At 37.4% G+C, this 22874-nt stretch overlaps 1 protein-coding gene across 3 annotated transcripts in view; it reads left to right on the top strand.

Annotated features, from left to right (window-relative positions):
* The window catches only part of CCAR1 (cell division cycle and apoptosis regulator 1), a 66779-nt gene that overhangs the window by 21551 nt on the left and 22354 nt on the right, over positions 1 to 22874 (top strand). For all 3 annotated transcript variants that reach the window (XM_080822328.1, XM_080822330.1, XM_080822329.1), the window contains 11 exons: positions 1609 to 1802; positions 2667 to 2781; positions 2894 to 3086; positions 8012 to 8141; positions 8590 to 8751; positions 11755 to 11980; positions 12587 to 12700; positions 13268 to 13434; positions 14169 to 14379; positions 15196 to 15279; positions 16812 to 16997. In XM_080822328.1, the coding sequence (XP_080678454.1) occupies positions 1609 to 1802; positions 2667 to 2781; positions 2894 to 3086; positions 8012 to 8141; positions 8590 to 8751; positions 11755 to 11980; positions 12587 to 12700; positions 13268 to 13434; positions 14169 to 14379; positions 15196 to 15279; positions 16812 to 16997 (1782 nt within the window). The remainder of the gene's footprint in view (positions 1 to 1608; positions 1803 to 2666; positions 2782 to 2893; positions 3087 to 8011; positions 8142 to 8589; positions 8752 to 11754; positions 11981 to 12586; positions 12701 to 13267; positions 13435 to 14168; positions 14380 to 15195; positions 15280 to 16811; positions 16998 to 22874) is intronic.

The following is a 22874-nucleotide window of genomic DNA, read 5'->3' as shown; positions in this document are numbered from 1 at the left end:
CTTGAGAAGTCAGCCTCACTTTGTTTTTATTAAGGAGTCAAAATTAACTGACACTGATCTTGTATTTTCAATCTCCAATAGAATTTCCAAACTGAGTAGAAAAGCTATAAAAAGCAGTCTAGTCTTTTCTTGGAATAGCATTTCCTAGTTTGCACCCATAAATCATTGTTGTCTTAGGATGTTAAAGAAATTTCATGGGAAATAATTTTTTGGTCATAGTCTGAGAAATGTTGAATTCTTGTTTTGCCTTGAAGAGTCAGATGATTGTTTCTTTGTTTCTGATGATTTTATTTCTATTTATATATAGATGTTTTAACAGCAATATGCTGTTCATGTTTGATTGTACCAGAAAAGACAAATGAAAGTGTTAACATTTTTCTTGTTTGTTCAGTTTTATGAAAAGATAATTGGTATGTAACATTTGTATTAGCAGAAGGTATACAACATAGTTTGATTTATGTGTATATTGTGAAATGGTGACCATAAGATTTTTTTTAACATGAATCACCTCACATCGTTGAAATTTTTTTTTGTTGAGAACTTTTAAGAGCTACTGTGTCAGCAACTTTCAAATACACAATACTGTATTATGGTCATCATCTGTACATTACATCTGTGGAACTTAATATTTAGCTTATAACTAGAAGTTTCTACTTTTTGACCAACTTCACCCATTTCTTCCTCCATACCCTTGGCAATCACCAAGGTTCTATTCTGTTTCTATGAATTTTTTGTTTTTTTTAGATTTCACATGTAAGTGAGATTATACATATTTGTCTTTCTCTGACCTATTTCACTTATATAGGACTTTGCTGAGTATTATTCACTATTTGAATTTCTAAGAGGGGACTAAAATTTGCAGGTTTTTGTTTTTAAGTAATCTCTACTCCCAATGTGGTGTTTGAACCCACAACCCCGAGATCAAGAGTCCCACACTCTACCAGCTGAGCCAGCCGGGGGCCCACCCCTAACATACACAGTATTTTTTTAAGGGGGGCGGTGCACAGGAAGAGGGAGAGAGAGAATCTTAAGCAGGCTCCATGCCTAGCACATGAGTCTGATGTGGGCCTCGATCTCACAACCCTGAGAAATCATGAGTCAGATGCTTAAGTGACTGAGCCACCTAGGCGCCTCAGTATGCATTATTTATTTTAGAGAGTGTGCACGCGCACATGCGCGCTCGCTCAAGTGTGAGTAGGGGCAGAGGGAGAATAAGTAAGAGAATCCCAAAGGGACTCCCTGCTGAGTGCAGGGCTCCATCTCTGACCCTGAAATCATGACCTGAGCTAAAAATCAAGAGCTGGGACACTCAACCTACTAAGCCACCCAGGCGCTTCTGCAGTATTCTTAAAACTCATTTTACTGTGGTATTTTCTTTGCCTGGAACAACCTGTGACAATATTAATTTGATCGGACTTAATGTTGTTGAGGTAGATAATTAATAAAAGTTTTTTTTCAGTCTTGATTCTCACCTTCAGCTTGTACATGAGTATTTCCTAACTTCAAATAAGTTAATTTTAGCATTTTGCATTAGTTTTGAGTGGTCATTTTTAATTTCTAGAGTATTTCAGATCATTAGCTTAATTCAATCTTGATTTTGTTTTATAGCCAGCTGTTGCATTGCCTACAAGCCTTAGCCTGTCTACTCCTCAGCCTGCAGCCCAGATAACTGTATCGTATCCCACACCGAGGTCCAGTCAGCAACAAACCCAGCCTCAGAAACAGCGTGTTTTTACAGGAGTAGTTACAAAACTACATGATACATTTGGATTTGTGGATGAAGATGTATTCTTTCAGCTTAGGTAACTTAATTAGGTGTTGGCAAATGCCTTCTTGTGTTTAGCATGAAATATATTGGTAAGACGAAATTGTGGCATAGCATTATGGTTTAATTATAATTTTTTGTTTTAATCATCTAGCTTGTATTATATTTATATCTGGCCATTTTTCATGGAGAAAATGAGTGAAGATATCTTCTGGTTACTGAATAAAGTAATTATGGTGAATTCTTTATATATATTTTATAGGAGTGAGTTAGTATTTTTAACTCTCCATAGGCAGACTTACAGTGAGAGCAGAGATTGAACTAGTCATATGCCTTTTAAAATTTAATATGTTTGACTTATCTAATGACACTATGTACTAAAAAAAGCATTTTTAATTGAAAAATTAATGGGTAGGATTGAATGAATAATGACTAACATTCAGAATAGTATTTTGTTAGTGTGATGGTGGTTGCATGTGGATATTTCTACTGTATTCCTAGTGAACTGTTCTAGAAGTACTTTATTTGGGAAATTAATTATCATATGATATTTTTCTGGAAATTGGTCTGCTGTATTCCATCTTCATTTCTCTTATCACTCCACAGCCCAAGGAAAATCTTACTCTTGGATTATAAAAATTAGAACGTACTGTAGATGGAGAGACACAATATTGGGAGAATATGAGGTGCAGTTATTTTTAACATTTCAAACCCTGTGTTTTTCAGGGTAAAACATCTGTTCTAAAATAAAATAAGTTGAGGTATATTTACTTCTTAAGAGGGCTTTTTTCTTTTAGACTTCCATTTCAGATAGTTTACATTTGATAAAATACTACATATACAAAATTTTTTTAGAGGAATCTCTTAATTGTATGTATATTTAACTTAATTTTTTTTCCAGTGCTGTCAAAGGGAAAACCCCCCAAGTGGGTGACAGAGTATTGGTTGAAGCTACATATAATCCCAATATGCCTTTTAAATGGAATGCTCAAAGAATTCAGACGCTACCGAATCAGGTATATAAAATACTGGGTTAGGTGTTACAGAAACTTGGGTGATTCATCTTCTAATTTTCTAAGTTTTTTCTTCCTCTTCAAATTTTTATTTTATTTCTTTATTTTTGTTAAGAATCAGTCCCAAACTCAGCCTTTACTGAAGACTCCTCCTGCTGTACTTCAGCCAATTGCACCACAGACGACATTTGGTGTTCAGGCGCAGCCCCAACCCCAGTCCCTGCTGCAAGCCCAGATCTCAGCAGCTTCTATTACACCATTATTGCAGACTCAGCCACAGCCTTTATTACAGCAGCCACAGCAGAAAGGTATTACTTGTAATGTGTCTTTTCAGTTTCAGGCTAACACATAACTTTTACAACTGTGTAGTTAAAATAACGAGAATATGCTTTTAATTATAAAAAAAGGCAGGATTTCCCGAATACTTGGAAGTTTAAGTATCTTATGCAGACCACTTCTACTTCTGTAGCTGTTTGGAAGTATTTTTATTTTATTGCTCTTGTATTTTTTAATTTTAACTTTAATTTTTTAAAAGATTTTATTTGTTAATTTGAGACAGAGACAGAGACTGAGAGAGAAAGCACAAGCAGCGGGAGAGGCAGAGAGAGAGGGAGAAGCTGACTCCCTGCAGGGAGCCTGACCTGAGGCTTGATCCCAGGACTCTGGGATCATGACCTGAACTAAAAGCAGATGCTTAACATCTGAGCCACCCAGCCTCCCCTTACTGCTCTTACAGAAAGAGGTGCTCTTTGTGAACTTAAATATTTATCAGAACTGTAAATCCCCAATCCCTTTATTGGTATCTTATCTGTAATGGAAGAAAATGTCATATAATCATAACATTTTATTTACTATATTTTTAAAGATTTATTTAACTGGGGGGAGGGGCAGGCAGAGGGAGAGAAGAGAATCTATAAGCACAGTCTCCGCTAACCAGGGAGCCCAATGTGGGGCTCAGTCCCAGGAATGTAACATCATGACCTGAGCCAAAATCCAGAGTTGCATACTTAACCAACTGGGCCAACCAGATGCCCCTAAACATAATATTTTATGTATATGTTGCTTGGTGGTAGTACTTTATTTTTTTAAGATTTTATTTATTTGACAGAGACACAGTGAGAGAGGGAATATAAGCAGGGGGAGTAGAAGAGGGAGAAGCAGGCTTCCCACTGAGCAGGGAGCCCAATGCAGGGCTTGATATCAGGACCCTGGGATCATGACCAGAGCTGAAGGCGGATGCTTCACGACTGAGACACCCATGCGCCCCATGGTGGTAGTACTTCATATTACTTGTTGAATCACAGTGCATGAAATAAGTGAGCTGTATTTTACATTTTCCTTTGTAAATTAAGTATTTGAAATTCTGGACATTTTTTTAATTGAAATGGTAACAAGATAACCTTGGCTTAACAGAATTGTACTTTTTTTTCAAGATTTTATTTATTTATAAATAGAGTGAACATGAGGGGAGAGGGCAGGGGGAGCGGGAGAAGCAGACTGCCTAGCAGGGAGCCAGATGTGGGGCTCGAGCCCAGGACCCTAGGATCACGACCTTAATCGAAGGCAGATGGTCAGTTGACTGAGCCACCAGGCGACCCAACAAAAAAGCCTCCTTAATTCATTTTTTTTTGTTGTTTTGGTAGGCTTTTTTTTTTTTTTTTAAGTTTGACTTATTTTAGAGAAAGAGCACAGGAGCAGGGGGAAGGGCAGAGGGGGAGGGAGAGGAGAGAAATTCAAGCAGATTCTGACAAGTATATAGCCCAATGCAGGGCTCCATCCCATGACCTTAAGGTCATGATGTAGGCCAAAATCAAGAGTTAGATGCTTACAGCTGAGCCATGCAGGTGCCCCTAATTAGCATTTTTTAAAAGTGTCATCTATGACATTTTCTCTTTTATTATATCACATATAAAATAATGAAAGAGATTACAGTGTAATGAGTTACTAAATGAACACATATGTAATTTTTTGGGTAAAAAATTAGAATTTTGCTGTTTAGTCTTTTTTAATGGTTTTACTCTCTAAATATGCATCCTCATACTACAAGTTAGTTTTTTTTTTAGTAACACATAATGTATTACTTGTTTCAAGGGTATAGATCTGTGATTCATCAGTCTTACACACAGCACTCACTCACCATAGCACATATCCTCCCCAGTGTCCATTACCCAGCCACCTCATCCCACTCCCCTCCCTCCCCTCCACCTAATACAGTTTAGATTTGTCTCTTTGAATGTTACAGTGTTTGATTCCATTTATATAATATGTTGTGTATGACTTACTTTCTCTCCTTTTTTAAAAATTTTTTATTTATTTATTGGAGAGTGAATGAGAGAGAGAGCATGCGTGCTTAAGTAGGAGTGAGGGGCTGAGGGAGAAGCAGATTTTCCCTCTGAGCAGGGAGCCCAATGTGGGGCTCAATCCCAGAACCGTGGGATCATGACCTGAGCTGAAGGCAGATGCTTAATGGATTGAGCCACCTAACTGTCCTCCTGTTTTATCTTGTTTTTTTTTTTAAAGATTTTATTTATTCATGACAGAAATAGGGAGAGAGGTAACACAAGCAGGGGAAGCAACAGGCTGAGGGAGAAGCAGGCCTCCTGCTGAGCAGGGAGCTTGCTATGGGGGCTCAATTCTAGGATGCCGAGAATTTGACCCGAGCTGGAGGCAGACACTTTAACAACTGAGCCACCCAGGTGCCCCTGTTTGTTTGTTTTTAAAGATTTTACTTGGGGGTGCCTAGGTGGTTCAGTTGATCAAGCATCTCCCTTTGGCTCAGATCATAATCCCAGGGACCTGGGATCAAGCCCCACATCAGGCTCTCTACTCAGCTTCTGCTCCTGCCTGCTGCTCCCTTACTTGTGCTCTCTCTTTCTTTCTGTCAAATAAAGTCTTTAAAAAAAGAAAATTTCCATTGGCAACTAAGGATTTCTTTCTTTCTTTTTTTTTTAAAAGATTTTATTTATTTATTTGACAGAGATCTCAAGTAGGCAGAGAGGCAGGCGGTGGGGGGTGAGGGGGGACAGGCTCCCTGCTGAGCAGAGAGCCCAATGTGGAGCTCCATCCCAGAACCCTGAGATCATGAACTGAGCTGAAGGCAGAGGCTTAACACACTGAGCCACCTAGGCGCCCCAGCAACTAGGATTTCTTAACATAAGAAATGTTCCTAAGTTAGCTGATTCTTTCTTCCTTAGTTTTTATTATGAAAATTTTCAACTATGCAAAAATTTAGGAAGAACTGTAAAGTGATCACTTACATACTTACAACCTTGTAATATTGTTAACATTTTACTTTGTGTTTTGTCTGTTTACATGTGTGCAAATATACCCGTTTTTGCTTATTCATTTGAAGCATTTAGACTGATATTTCACCCCTATATGCTGAAGCATGTCCTTTCTTTTTTTTTTTTTTCTATTTTTTTAAAGATTTTATTTATTTGTCAGGGAAAGTGTGTGTAAAAGCGGGGAGCAGCAGGTATAGGGAGAGGGAGCCTGATGTGGGACTTGATCCCAGAGCCCTGGGATCACGACCTGAGCAGAAGGCAGACGCCCAACCGACTAAGCCACCCAGGCGTCCCAAGCATGTCCTTTCTAAAAGAGAACATTTTCCTATTTTTTTTTTTTCTAAGATTTTATTTATTTGACAGGGACAGCAAGAGAGGGAATACAAGCAGGGGAGCGGGAGTGGGAAAGGGAAAAGCAGTCTCCCTGCTGAGCAGGGAGACCAATGCAGGGCTCAGTCCTAGGACCCTGGGATCATTACCCGAGCCAAAGGCAGAGGCTTCGTGCTCAACTGACTGAGCCACCCAGGCACCCTGAGACCATTTTTCTATATAACTGCAATCTATTATTCCATCTAAGAAAAAGGATTCAAGTATTTTAGTATATTCAGATCTCTCCATTTGTCTCCCAGATGTCTTTGAAGGTTTTTTGTTTCCTAAACAAAAAGCCAGTCAGCTTTTATCCATTGTGTTTGGTTATGTTACCTTAGTTTTTTTATTCTGGAATAGTTTCCTACGTTTTCTTTTTTTCAAATATTTATGTAAAAGAGTGTAGGGGTGGAGGGGAAGGTAGAGGGCTGAAAGAGAGGGAGAGAAAATCCCAAAGCAGAGGTCCCTGGGATTATGACTTGAGCTGAAATTAAGAGTTGACACTCAACTGACTGAGCAACCCAGGTGCCCCAGTTTCCCACCTTTTCTTTCTTCCTTTATGACATTGACTTTTTGAAGAACTTGGGCTAGTTGTCTTGTGGATTCTTTGGAATGTTGTATTATGGATGTCCCTTTATTCCTCGTGATGTTTTTACCTTGTTCTTCTATCTGCCGTATAAACTATGAACCTAATAGAGTAAGTCTAAAGGCTTTGGTAAGGAGCACCTGGGTAGCTCCGTCAGTTAAGTGTCAGACTCCAGATTCATGTTTCAGTTCATGATGTTAGGGTTGTGAAGTTGAGTCTCCGTGTCATGCTCCTTGTTGGGTGTGGAGCCTGCTTAAGATTGTCTTTCTTCCTCACCTTCTTCCCCCAACACACCACCCCCTGACTCACGTGGTGCACTCTCTGTTAAAAAAAGAAAATGAAAGCCTTTGGCTAGGACACATTATAGGTGAGGTTTTGTAATTTGTATTACATTATATTAGGAGGCACATTCTTCCGTTAATTGATGCTAAATTTGATTACTAGGTCAGAGTGGAGGGTTCTCAATAAGGAGTTCTTTTTCTCTGTGGAAACTTTGGATAATAGTTTGGCACACTGTGAACAGCTTGTATAGCAGTCTTTGGTTTACTCTCTGTGGATCAGGGATTTCAAACTATAGTCCTTTGATTTGGTCCATGGCCTGGTTTATATGGTGCCTGAACTATAAATCACATTTGCATTTTTTTTAAGATTTTTTATTGAGTTATTGGACAGAGAGAGAAATCGCAAGTAGGCAGAAGTAGGCAGAGAGCCAGGCGGAAAGAGAGGGAGAAGCAGGCTTCCTGCTGAGCAGAGCGCCTGATGTGGGTCCTGGGATCATGACCTGAGCCAAAGGCAGAGCCTTAACCCACTGAGCCACCCAGGCACCCCTGACCTTTGCATTTTAAATGATTGTAAAAAATACATACAAATATACAAGTGGTGTCTACTATTTCTTGGCCACAAAGCTTAAAATATTAGCCAACTTTTTCTAGTTGTAAAAACTTAACTAGATAATGCTTTATTTAAGTTAAATTTTTTGTTTCTGTGTCTTTTCAAGCTGGTTTATTGCAGCCTCCTGTTCGTATAGTTTCACAGCCACAACCCGCACGAAGATTAGATCCGCCATCCAGATTTTCAGGAAGGAATGACAGAGGGGATCAAGTGCCTAACAGAAAAGATGACCGAAGGTATGTTTTTTTTAAGTGTACTTTTGATGGTGGTAATGGTGCACACTGTGAATGCACATAATGCCACTAACTGTACATTTAAAAATGATTAAAAGGTAAGTTCGTGTTATGCGTATTTTACAACAATTTTTAAGAAGTTTAAATATAGGAGCACCTGGGTGGCTCAGTGGGTTAAGGCCTCTGCCTTCGTCTCAGGTCGTGATCCCAGGGTCCTGGGATCGAGCCCCTCGTCGGGCTCTCTGCTCAGCGGGGAGCCTGCTTCCCTTCCTCTCTCTCTGCCTGCCTCCCTGCCTACTTGTGATCTGTCTGTCAAATAAGTAAATAAAATCTTTAAAAAAAAAAATAAAGAAGTTTAAATATATTAGAGAATCTTATATTACCTGTTTTATAAAAAGAACTGTTCAGTAATGCCAGAAATACTGGTAATTTTAGAAAATTTTGTTTTAAGTCGTGAAAGGGAGAGAGAACGACGTAGATCCAGAGAAAGATCTCCTCAGAGAAAACGTTCCCGGGAGAGATCTCCTCGAAGAGAGAGAGAACGGTCACCTCGGAGAGTGCGACGTGTTGTTCCACGTTACACAGTTCAGTTTTCAAAATTTTCGTTAGATTGGTAAGTTTTTTCTCCCATTGTTTTATTAAATAACCAATTTTGTAATTTGTCTAATTTAGTAGACTGTGTTATAGAGATTTTTTTCCACAACTTTCATCCCTAGCGTTTAGTTTATATAGGGCAGAAATGCAATTTGAAGTAGGAGTGTATTTTTGTATATTCATAAAATCCTTAAAGATAGCTATTGAAAAAGATAGCCCCTTGTGATCAACTTGTGTTTTTTTTTTTAATTTGTTCCTTAAAGTTACAATCATTTAAGGTCCAGATTTATTGATAACTTTATTAAGTCCATGGGTAGTTCATTGTGTGTGATGGAGTAATAACACAGCAGTGGACCTATTATTTCAAGTTAGTTGTGACAGTGTGACATAATAGCAACATAGATTTTCATATACACTCACAGATGTGTAACATATATGCATAAACATGTATATATAAATACATTTTCAGCCTTTGGAGTCAGAGGTAATGGGTAAGTTACCAAGAATTTCTTAGTTTCAATTGTAAAATGGAAATTTTATCAAGTAGCAGAATTATAAGGTTAAATTTAGTGTGTGTATCTAAATCAATCCAATCTGTGGCAGTTGAAATACTCTGTAAGTTAATGGTGGTGGTAGGATGATGGCCAGGTAATAACTACAAAGTTGTGGTTCATAAAAGGGCAAATTGGTAAAATGACTAATTTAGTCTAAGGGACAGGAGGAATTATCTGAAGGCCCTGGCACTGGCAATTGAATAAAAGATAAATTAACAAGTGGAGCAAACAAATTAACAGTAAAATAAAAATGAAACATTAAGGGGCACCTGGGTGGCTCAGTGGGTTAAAGCTTCTGCCTTTGGCTCAGGACATGGTCCAGGATCCTGGGATCGGGCTCTCTGCTCAGCGGGGAGCCTACTTCTTCCTCTCTCTCTGCCTGCTTCTCTGTGATCTCCGTCTGTCAGATAAATAAATAAAATCTTAAAAAAAAAAAGAAACATTAAAAGCAGTGTTTAAAGCTGTTTAGCATAGGAACAAATAACTGTGCACTTCAGTCTCCTGAGGAAGTATTACTGTGTTTCAACAAAGACTAATAATTAATATTCATAATCCTGGCCTATCAAAAATTTAAATTTCTATACATTCAGTTATAGGTTGGGTAAAACAGTATGATTTACTTAAACTACTTAATGCCACAAAAAATCTTGCTTAATAACCTTGCTTAATTGTTGTATAGTTCATGTTCCTGTAGTCATGTGGTCAAATGAGCAGTTCTTAATTTATACTAGTTTTCTTGTTACTCCTATTTACATATATATGTTTAAATATCTAGACTGCATATATCAGAGAAACTTATTAGAACCAAAAAACATTTCTCCAGTCCCAAAGATAGTAAATAGAGCAGCTTTGCTCTAGACTATTGCAGTCTAGAATGCTACTTTAGGGGGAGAATTGTGATGAATAGAATATAAATTCAGTAGCTATCTCCTTCCGAGTTAGACGATCACAGTTTCATTTCCGCACTTTGAAATAAATTCCCAGAGCATCAAGTCAACCCATTACAAATAAAAATCATTTTAAAATTACCATACCTTCTCTCATCTATACTTGTAGAAATCAAGATTGTTTTATAGTAATGTCATTATAAGATACTGCATGCCAAGAAATGACTCATTTGTATGTCTTTTGTTTTATTGTAAATTAAAATCCTAAAGGTTAGAACACAACTTCAAAAATTCTAGTGATGGAAGACTAAGAAACTATTATACATACTGTCGGTTTGCAACACTTTTTAAAAACACTCAAATACGTATTTTTCAAACTTTCCTTAATTTGGAAGCAGAATTTTATCCAAATGTTAGCAACCATACTTGACAAGTTTGTCATTATATATTTGTTATTTTTAATCTTTAAATTAAAAAATACCCTACAAATACATTAGATCGTAATTTACACCTTGTCTTTAGTTGTCTTTAAAAAAGACAGTGAAGGGGCGCCTGGGTGGCACAGTGGGTTAAAGCCTCTGCCTTTGGCTCAGGTCATGATCCCAGAGTCCTGGGATCGAGCCCCGCTTCGGACTCTCTGCTTAGCAGGGAGCTTGCTTCCTCCTCTCTCTCTGCCTGCTTGTGATCTCTCTCTGTCAAATAAATAAATAAAATCTTTTAAAAAAAAATGACAGTGAAAAGAAAAATTATAAAAAAGGCAAGTGGTTATATTTTCATCTTACAAGTTGTTGTTTTCCACATTTTGTTATGCTTTTAATAGAAATCCTTTGTTCTTTTACCAGATTGATTTACCTTTGAGTTCCTTTCCTTTAAAAGCTCTGCCTCTTAGGAAAAAGAAAAGGCATCCTTTAAAAAAATCAATATGCCAGATTTAAAAGCAAGAAACTTGTTCTCTTTACATAATAAACAATCAGGTATGGATCGTAATCATTAACAGAGAGAGCGGTATGGAGGTGTTAGATAATTAAAAAACATATAGATTTAGCTTTCATGTGGATTTTTATGCTTAATTTTGAATGTAATGTAAATATGCTTGATACAGGATCTTACTATAAAAGTAAGTTTTATTTGTTTACATTGTGTGAACCTGATTGAGGAGTACTCATCATTTGGTACCAATCTCTTCTCCCTTCTTTGTATCCATTCTATATGAATTGTAATTTTCTAAAAAATTCATAGTTTCAGCAGAGGTAGAACTGCTTTTTATTCATATCTTCTCTGGAGCTGGTGTTGAAGTTATTTCAGAGGGTCTCTAATGTATTTCAAGCTACACACAAAAAGCAAAGAAATGAAGGTAACGCTTAGGTACCAGTTATTTATTTAAAGCTGTAAGTAGACAAATTTGCAAGTAAGGTTTCATGGCTATTTGCAGGTCTGTAGCTCCTTAATAATTGACTCTTGACCAGTCTCAGCTGGCTTTAAATCATGTCAGGTTATATATTTAGATGTGGAATGGAGTGAATGTTTATATAATCTTTGATATTAAGGCTATTTATTCACTTACTTATGTCTGTTTTTCAGTCCTAGTTGTGACATGATGGAACTAAGGCGCCGTTATCAGAATTTATATATACCTAGTGACTTTTTTGATGCTCAGTTTACATGGGTGGATGCTTTCCCTTTGTCAAGACCATTTCAGCTGGGAAATTACTGCAATTTCTATGTAATGCACAGAGAAGTAGAGTCCTTAGAAAAAAATATGGCTATTCTTGATCCACCAGATGCTGACCATTTATACAGTGCAAAGGTTTGTATTCTGTGAAATATAGCTAAAACTTCTGAGCAGTTATTCATATTAAGAGTGTGGAATTTATCTCCTGAAAGTGGTTGAGTTTAAGACCTAAAGAGCTATTTTTTTTCTTTTTTGCCTGATACCTGTTTTGATTATTTAAGTAATTTAATTTAACCTCTTTGTCTTATCTCTTAAGCTGTGAAATTCATGGTTATTGTTTTATCATTTTGAAACCCATAAACGTGAAGATGAAGTTGATTTTATTGAGCATTTTGGGATGTTCTGTGACTTCTGGTAGCCTCAGATAAAATGTACTGTTGGTGAAAAAAAAAATGTAATGTTGGTAAATACCCTGTATGTTAGTCTTCAGGGTAACATTCAGCATATTGCTTATGGTTGGATAGTTTTTGGCTATTTTAGAACGTTAATCAAAAAGCATTTCTTGACAAGTTAAAACTCTATCACTATATAGTATCTAATCCCATTTCTGCTGTTGCATTTTACTTTCCACTTTTATAAAAAAATTTTGGATATCTAATATGTAAGGATAATTAGTAGTGCTTCTCATTTTTTTACATTACTTTAGACTTTTGACAGGATTGAATTATTTGACTATAATAGGTAATGCTGATGGCTAGTCCTAGTATGGAAGATTTGTATCATAAGTCATGTGCTCTTGCTGAAGACCCACAAGAACTTCGAGATGGATTTCAACATCCTGCTAGACTTGTTAAGGTAAAATGACACATTTATTTTAACACCAGGTGTATATTTGCTTTGCTTAGTTCTAACTGTATATGTATATATAATTAAAAGTACTACACTTTTATTAACAACTAATTTTTGTATTAAGACACCTAAAATTTAATGATACAGTTTTGTTTTTTGTTTTGTTTTTTTTAATGATACAGATTTTTTTCATTGCAGATTATGGCTATAGCTTATTTGTACATCACTAGTTCAGCTGTCATTTTGGTGTTTTATATTTGTAGCATAGTACAGTTTTAGTGGTAATGGAATTAGTATATCTTTGGATTCCTTTAAGGTGTGAACTATAGCTTGTTTCCTTAAAGAATTCTTTATCTGATGAAATATTTTAGAGGGATGAGTTATGATGTGTAAATCCTATTCCATTGCTGAAATGCAGTGTGGAACACGATGAACTGAACTCTTCCTTGACTGACAGATACCAGAGGTAGTAAAAATGATATTGGAAAGGTTTGTACCTTTCCTTTTCAAGTATTTTATCTGTAATTTGACAAATTGCATAATACATGTGAATGATTCTTTGTTTTGAATTAGTTTTTAGTGGGCATGAAAGGCAAGGATGAAGCCATGGCCATTGGAGGTCACTGGTCTCCTTCGTTGGATGGACCAGACCCAGAAAAAGACCCCTCTGTGTTGATTAAGACTGCTATTCGTTGTTGTAAGGCTCTGACAGGCATTGATCTAAGTGTATGCACACAATGGTAAGTACCAATTCATTTCTTGATTAGAAATGTTTTTTTCATAGTTATATAGATGTTCTTATCTGTCAGCTTCCCCTCCCCCCTTATTTTAGCAATCTTGATCATGCAGGTAATCTCAAAGGAAAATCCCCATTTGTAGCAAAAGTTTATTTGGTGCCAAAAATGTTTGGGAGGGGAAAAGGATTAAGAACTAATCAAAATAAACTGAAAATTATTTAAATGTTTTGTTATGCTTTACTTCGGAAGTTGGATGTATGTTGAAAATATTTTTCATTTCATGCATAGCTGGAGAAGATCGTCAAGAGAGAACTTCATTTCATTATAATTCTTTTGTTATAAAATGATGTAGTTGCTGATTATTTTTGTTCAGCCATATTTTCTCTTGAGGCTTATTTGTCTTTTGTATTTTAGTGTATTTCTTGTGACTTAATTAAGAATATTCTTTTTTTAGCACATGAAATCTGAACAGCTATCCAGCTTCTTCAGGTATTCTCTAAAATACGGGTAGCTCTATAATCAAACTTGAAAATGCCTTGGGGAACATATTCTTTTAACCATAAAATATTGTACAAATGTACCAAAAGAGGAACTATGGCTTCTATAATTTTTTTTTCTTTAGACCAACCTCAAGTCCTTGCAGCAAAATTTCTTTACTTGATGTGCTACAAGTGAACTAGGGTCTTTAAAATGTATTTTAGAATTTTTTTTCCAACATGCTTCTTCCCTTGCAACAGGTACCGTTTTGCAGAGATTCGCTACCATCGCCCTGAGGAGACCCACAAGGGGCGTACAGTTCCAGCTCATGTGGAGACAGTGGTTTTATTTTTCCCGGATGTTTGGCATTGCCTTCCCACCCGCTCAGAGTGGGAAACCCTCTCCCGAGGATACAAGCAGCAGCTGGTCGAGAAGCTTCAGGGTGAACGCAAGGAGGCTGATGGAGAACAGGCACTGAACGCTAATCCCTTTTTCTATTTCCGCTTCTCACAGGCACAGGAACACAGGCACAAATGCACACCACACACTACATAACAAACACACACGGAGGAACATAACTGGTAACAGCGACTGGTAATCCAGCTTTCAGCAGTATAGTTGTATTTTCTTTTCTTTTAAAAAAAAATCTGTCTAGTATGCTAACTTTAAGAGTGCTGAGACCTCAAAGGAAAATAAGTTGTGCTTAAATTGCACAGAATTTTGTTTTTATCATAGGTCTAGTTGCTGGAATCTGGGACCAGTTGTTGAGCAAGATTCAGTATTAAGCCATTTTAAACATTTTGCCATTTTCTAAAATTTAAAAAATTTTCTCTTTCACGGTCATCAGTTCTAGTCATGGATATTTGAAATTGGACAACCACAAGTCTGAGAGATTTGACATTTCAGGCTATGTGGCATCGTCTTTGGTACATTTGAAAGGTCTGACTAAATCAGTTTAACTTTGGGTGGCTTGAAAATTGGGGCAAGATCACACACTGTGTGGTTAGTGGAGACCGGCAGTGTTTGTGCATCCCTGATATCCTTTGTGTTGTAATTTATCACCCTTTTGTGTTTCACAGATCTGGCTTTGATTGGCTGATGAGTGTCTTTGTGATCAGTTAAAAGTGGTAGAATGTATGTACGTGGACTTGCCTAAATAATAACTTTAGGAGAAGACAATCTGAAACATTTGTGACCTTGCACAGATCAGCAACAGACTTTTAAAAATAAATTACCTTTATTTTAAGGTTTCAGAATAGTAATTATGTTCTTAACTTTGTATATCAGGATGAAGAAGAGAAAGATGATGGTGAAGCAAAAGAAATTTCTACTCCTACCCACTGGTCTAAACTTGATCCAAAGACAATGAAGGTAACTTTGAAATTAATGGTATTTAATGTGAAATCTCTGGCAAAAATAGAAAATGAGATCAATGTTTTATCCTAAAAAAAGCATTAAAAATAAAGTCCACTGATTTTATATAAATATTCCATATTGTATTTATATGTGTGTGTATGATGATTAAGTAAAGGTTGACTTCATAAATCAGTTCAGTGAATATCTGTCACATGTAATATACAAGTACCTGTGGTGTGAATAACATCATTTTTTTATTTGACTACTGACCAAGTAGGCAGAATTTCTGCACTCAAGTAATTTAAATTCAAGGAAAAGGGAAGAAACAGGAGACAGATTATCAAAATTATTTTAATTTTTGAAATAATATTTAAAAAGTAGATTGAACTGGGAAGGAATAATTTAAAAGCCTCTTTTGAAAGGCATTGGTTAAGCTGTACTAGATTTTCATTGGCCCCCAATGTCTTTGGACCTATTATCATTCTTTCCATTTCTGGGCTTATAATGTGAATGTAGATCCATATAATTCTATGCATGTACATTCTGCATAGATCAGAAGAGCACAACATTTTGCAGACTGTGACTTTAACACATAAAAGCTGACCCTTTTTTTAACTTCTGTTATCAGCAAAAGACTGGTTTTCTTCCTTTTTTTGAAACTAGTTTTTTTTTAACCCACTTTGCTTTTTTTAAAAAGTAGAGAATATATATCATAAGATTAAGTCTGTATCCTAGGATAGTTTTATCAAACTGATGGCTTTGCTGTTAAGTTTCTTATTTTAAAACTTGTATTTCTTTTGATTATAAATATAATGTATTTTAAAAACTGTTATGTACATAGAATAATAGAAGATAAGTTACTCAAACCTGTAACTCAAACACAACCTCTGTTAAAATTGTGATGTATTTTTTTCTATTATTTTTCTATTCTATTTTCCTATTTTTCTATTCTATTTCTATTATTATTCTATTTCTATTCTATTTCTATTATTATTTTTCTGTTTTTTTTTTTCTATTTTTTTTAATGTGTATAAGCTTTATGATTGGTTGGTTGATTCTGATCACGTATAAAACATTGGAAATCTCATCCTTTTCAGTTAAGATTGGTGTTTCTCATGTAATTATTTTTCAATGTTCTGTATTCCTCCCATCTAGTTGATGTGGTATTATGATGTTTTATTGGATATTTAGATTCTTCACATTTTTGAGGAAGGGACTGTTACGTGAAATATGTGGAGGTTTGGTTTTTTGTTTTCTTCCTTTTTTTTTTTTTCCTTCCACAGTGTTTAGAATATGTCTTATGGGTAAATTGACATACATTAGGATTTCTGTGTCAAAGAGCATTAGTTTTTTTTTTAAAAGCATTTTAAAACAGGTTACAGATCATTTTTGAAAAATATTCTATCAGTTTGCCTTTTCATAAACATGTTCTGAGGTGTACAAGTGTATTTTTCACCATTTTTAAAAACCAGACAAAAGTACATAGTTTCTTTCCTCTTTCAGTATCCCATTTTATTTTTCTCTGTTTTTATGTTCTGTATATTTAGGTAAATGATCTCCGAAAAGAATTAGAAAGTCGAGCTCTTAGTTCTAAAGGATTAAAATCCCAGTTAATAGCCCGATTGACAAAACAGCTTAAAGTAGAAGAGCAAAAAGAAGAACAAAAGGAATTAGAAAAATCAGAAAAAGAAGAGGAAGAGGAGGACGATAGGAAATCTGAAGATGATAAAGAGGTATATACTATTAAATATATTGGTTTATAGGGAGTTCTTGAAATATGTCTGTGTGTATACTTTTATTAAGATAAAATTACAGTGGCCCCTTCCCCCTGCTTGTTTGCTCTCTTTCTAAAATAAATCTTTTTTTAAGTTATAACCACATAACTCTTAAGATTCAACCAGTTTGGCAAGTTTGACAAATGTATATAGTTTCATAACCACCACCACAATTAAGATATAAAACAGGGGACGCCTGGGTGGCTCAGTTGGTTGAGCGGCTGCCTTCGGCTCAGGTCATGATCCCAGGGTCTTGGGATCGAGTCCCACATCGGGCTCCTTGCTCAGCGGGGAGCCTGCTTCTCCCTCTGCCTCTGCCTGCCTCTCTCTCTGCCTGTGCTCACTCTCTCTGACAAATGAATAAATAAAATATTTAAAAAAAAAAATAAAGTTATAAAACAGGTCTGCCACCCCCTAAAAATCCTCTGTGTCCCTCTGTAAGCCTTTTCCTTTCTCCATGTGTACCTTCTGCCTTCCAGACCAGCCTCTGGGAGCCACTGACCTGTTCCATGTAGTTTTGCCTATTCTAGTATAGCATGGAAATGGAACTGTATAACCTGTTGAGTCTGACCTCTTCAACTTAGCATAATGCATTAGAGATTCACCCATTTTGTTGTATATATCTCTACTTTTTTCTTTTTTTTAAGCTTTTATTTATTAGCACGGTGGGGGGGGGGTAAAGTAAAGGGAGTAAAGGGGGATTGTCAAAGGGAGAGGGAGAGTATTCCAATCAGACGCCACGCTGAGCACAGAGCCTCTTAGGGCCCTATCCCACGACCCTGAGACCCAGACGTGAAGCAGAATCAAGAGTTGGTTACCCAATTGGCAGCCAGCCAGGTGCCCACTAATTTGTTCCTTTTTGTTGCTTAATAACATTCTGAAGTTATCAATTTATCACAGTTTATTGGTTTTCCACTTCAGAGACATTTGAGTTGTTTCCAAGTCATGTATTTTTAATCTTTCCTTTTAAAAATGAAAATAAATTATTCATATGTTTGGGGCACCTGACTGGCTCAGTAATTAGAGCATGAGACTCTTGATCTCAGGGTGATGGGTTCAAGCACCACATTGGGCATAGAGTTTACTTTAAAAAATTATTTGTATATCTTAGATATAGAAAATGAGAGAAAATTTGATTGAGCCATTAAGTTCAGAGATTTGCGTTCTAGTGAAGTGCTTGTCCCAGAATTTTGCTGCTTCTACATACAGCTCTGTGTTTGATTGTACTTCAGTCCTTAAGGCTCTGAGACTATAGATTCAAGCCATCTTGTCCTCTTAAGGTAATTCCTGGATGCATAAGCCTGTCATTTCTTTCTAAATTTGAAATATAGGAATACAAGAAACATGTTAGAATACCAGTAATTGGAGAAACCAGTGTTAATGTGTTTCGTCATGTGATACATTGTGGAGTATACATCATTTATGAAGTATCTTGCCAAAAATGTTTTACCTTTATCTAATTGTGAGCGAACAATCAGATAAATTTAGAATGTGAAAAATTCTACAGAGCAGCTTGTCTGAACTCTTCAAAAAAAAATGTCTATGTAGTGAGAGACAAAAGAAAAATGTTTTACATTAAAAGAGTTTAGAGGCACCTGGGTGGCTCAGTGGGTTAAAGCCTCTGCCTTTGGCTCAGGTCGTGATCCCAGGGTCCTGGGATCGAGCCCCCACATCAGGCTTTCTGCTCAGCAGGGATCCTGCTTCCCCCCTTTCTCTCTGCCTGCCTCTCTGCCTACTTGTGATCTCTGTCTGTGAAAGTTTAGTGAGGCATAAAGCCATAAAGAGTAGTTTGGGGGGTGCCTGGGTGGCTCAGTGGGTTAAAGCCTCTGCCTTCGGCTCAGGTTGTGACCCTAGGGTCCTGGGATCGAGCCCCACATCGGGCTCTCTGGTGGGCAGGGAGCCTGCTTCCCTTCCCTTCCTCTCTCTCTGCCTGCCTCTACCTACCTGTCAAATAAATAAATAAAATCTTTAAAAAAAAAAAAAGAGTAGTTCGGGAATAATTGGATATACTTGATTATGGATATGGATGTGATATTAGATAATACCAAAGCAGGGCTTAATTTCTTGGATGTGATAGTGTTTTTGTGATCATGTAGAATTGCCTTGTTATTCAGAGGTGCATTGATTTGTGATTTCTTATTCATTAGATTACAAGTATTTATCTTGATAGTGAAATTGTCTCACTTGGTCAGTGGGAGCTCTTTGAATTGGCTTCTGTGTCCTTTGGCATGCTCTCCATCATATTTTGAGGACTTACTTATTTTATAGCACAAAGCAGTGTTGCAGTCTCACTGTGTACTATACCTGCCCTGGCTCTGAAATCAGCCATTTTCCCAGGAAACCCTGATACTTTTTAGTGAAGAATGGTAATAATATTTAGAAGCCAAGGCATACTCATTGGTATCATTGTTGTGCTGCTGGCAACCCTTGTCAGTGAACAGAGCTATGGTACAGATAAATATTTGTTTATACTTACGGTTATACATATATATGTATTTACATCTGTACTTGTTAGTATATATTATCTGTATTGAACGTTGTAAGTTTATACTAGTATCTCCAGTTCTGTTCCCAACACCAGATTTCATTTCAGTTTCTCCTTTTCTTTCTTTCTTTTTTTTTTTTTTTAAAGATTTTACTCATTTATTTGACAGAGAGAGAGATCACAAGTACGCAGAGAGGCAGGCAGAGAGAAAGGGAAGCAGGCTCCCTGCTGAGCAGAGAGCCCGATGCTGGGGCTTGATCCCAGGACCCTGAGATCATGACCTGACCCGAAGGCAGAGGCTTAACCCACTGAGCCACCCAGGCGCCCCAGTTTCTCCCTTTCTATATATCTAATTCTTTTGTCCAGTAATGAGAAACATAGCTTCCATTGTACTTAATAATTATCTACTTACTTGCTCAGTTGTCTGTTGCATTCCCTCTCCTATCTGGATACCCTCTTTTTTCTACGTTGGTCTGATTCCCTACCCTGTATTCTGTCTTTATATGGATGCCCTTGCTCTATTTGGATTTTAATATCTGGTAACTGGGCAGCTTCCATCCCCTGTGTAGACACCTGCTTTGCTTGGAGGAGTTGCTTTAGAATTGAATTGTTCAGAAAGAGTAAATAGAGAAGGCAGAGAAAAGCTGATTTTCACATTTTGTTGTTAGCCACTGGGGTTGAAAAATGGTGATAATTCTTACCATTTTCTTTTCACATATTTTCCTCATCTTCTGTTTGGTTACCTAGTGGTGTTATTTACCTATTTGTAAGTTTATACAAAAGAAGGCAGAATCAATGCTTGATTCTATTCTTTTTTTTTTTTTTTTTTTTTTTTTTGTTCTAAAGATTTTATTTATTTGACAGAGACAGCGAGAGAGGGAACACAAGCAGGGGGAGTGGGAGAGGAAGAACCAGGTTTCCCGCTGAGCAAGGGGCCTGACACAGTGCTCTATCCCAGGACTCTGGGATCATGACATGAACTAAAGGCAGACACCTAATGACTCAGCCAACCAGGCACCCTTTCTTTCTTTCTTTCTTTCCTTCTTTCTGATTGTTTTTATCTGAGAGAGTTAGAGAGAGAGAGACATCACAAGCAGGGGGAGAGGCAGGCTCCCCGCTGAGCAAGGAGCCTGATGCAGGGCTCAATCCCAGGACTCTGGAATCACAACCTAAGATGAAGGCAGACGCTTAACCGACTGAGCCACCCAGGCGCCCTGTCTTCTCTTTTTAAGTACAGTACGCTTCTTAAATATGAGTCATCCTTGTGCAAGGCCCATGCTAATCTTCTCCATGTTACTCTAATTTTATTATATGTGATGGTGAAGCAAGCACTGTTTTCATTTACTTTATGCAGCTTTCAAGGTATTGAATTAGTTCCCTATCATCTTCTGATGGTTACCTGTTTGTTTTTAAACATCGTTGTGGGGCGTGCCTTGGTGGCTCACTCAGGTGAGCGTCTGCCTTTAAGTCGCTGTCGGTTCATCATCCCAGGGTCTTAGGATTGAGCCCCACATTGGGTTTGCTGCTCAGCAAGGAGCCTGCTTCTACCTTTCCCTCAATTCCTTCCCCTGCTTGTGCTTTCTCTCTCTCATAGCCTTTTGGTTATTTATTTATTTTTTTCTTTGTAAAAGAATTTATTTATTTACTTATTTGACAGAGAGGGACACAGTGAGAGAGGGAACACAAGCAGAGGGAGTGGGAGAAGGAGAAGCAGGCTTCCTGTTGAGCAGGGAGCCCAAATCGGGGCTGGATCCCAGAACCCTGGGATCATGACTTAGAGCCTAAGGCGGATGCTTAAAGACTGAGCCACCCAGGTGCCCTCCATCCCTTTTTTTCAAGCAAAGTTTCTCTAACAGATTTTTTGTGGTAAAATATACATAAATAAAAATAACCATTATACTATTTTTAGTGTACAATTCAGTGGCATTAAGTACATTCACAGTGTTGTGAAACTATCCCTACTTTATACATCCAGAACTTTATTCTGGAGGGTAACTCTACTTATTAAAGAGTAAGTCCCCATATTTATCTTCTGCCGTACCCTATAACCTCTGTTTTGCTTTCTTTCTCTGAATTTGCCTATACTAGATATCTCATGAAGTGGAATCATACAGTATTTGCACTTTTGTGTCTGGCATCTCTCACTTAGCATAATGTTTTCAGAGTTCATCCGTGTTGTAGCATGAATCAGTACTTAATTTTTTGTTTTTTTTATTTGACAGAAACAGCTAGAGAGGGGAACACAAGCAATTGGAGAGGGCAAAGCAGGGCTCAGTCCCAGGACCCTGGGATCATGACCCAAGTTGAATGCAAATGCTTACCGACTGAGCCACCCAGGCATCCCAGAACTTCATTTCTTTTTATGGCTGAATAATATTTCATTGCATGTACATACTACATTTTGTTTATCTGTTCATCTTTTGATGGACACTTGAGTTGTTTTCACCTTTTGGGTATTGTGAATAAGACTGCTATCTAGGGGCGCCTGGGTGGCTCAGTGGGTTAAAGCCTCTGCCTTTGGCTCAGGTGATGATCCCAGGGTCCTGGGATCGAGCCCTGCATCGGACTCTCTGCTCAGCAGGGAGCCTGCTTTCTCTCTCTCTCTGCCTGCCTCTCTGCCTACTTGTGATCTCTCTCTGTCAAATAAATAAATAAAATCTTCTTTTTAAAAAATGCTATCTACAAGCATGTTTTTAGGGCACCTGGGTGGCTCCCTGTAATTGTTTCTTGTGTTCTGTCACCTCATCTTTAGTTTTAAAATTCTTAATTATATTGTCTTGGGGTGTATGGGTGGCTTATTTGGTTAGGTGTCTGCATTCAGTTCAGGTCACAATCCTGGAGTCCTGGGACCAAGCCCCATATTGGGCTCCCTGCTCAGCAGAGAACCTGCTTTTCCCTCTGCCCCTCACCCCGCTTGTGCTCTCTCTCTTTCTTGCACTCTCAAATAAAATATTTAAAAAAAAAGTTCTTATTTATATTGTTCTTTCATATCTTGGAAGATCTTAATCTCTTTCAGTACGTTTTAAAATAGTAAGTTAAGGTTTTTCTCTGTGCCTGTTTTTCTGGCCCACTTTCATTGTCTGTAGGGATGTGATTCTCCTTGTTCTCCTTTTTTAAATAGTAACTTTCTATAGGACTTGACCTCAATACTTTCTTTTGCTCATTTTTATGCAAATTTAGTTTTCCTAACATTTTATTAGAAGAGGTTGTTTAAGGGGCGCCTGGGTGGCTGAGATAAGGGACCAACTTTTGGTTTCAGGTTAGGTCGTCTGACCTTGGGGTCATGATATTGAGCCCCCTTTTGAGCTCCATGCTCGGGGGTGGGGGGAGCCTGCATGTACTCACACGCT

The sequence above is a fragment of the Martes martes genome, assembly GCF_963455335.1.
Source record: "Martes martes genome assembly, chromosome: 14".
In the NCBI taxonomy this organism is placed as follows: domain Eukaryota; kingdom Metazoa; phylum Chordata; class Mammalia; order Carnivora; family Mustelidae; genus Martes; species Martes martes.
This window is presented reverse-complemented; position numbering and strand designations above follow the sequence as displayed.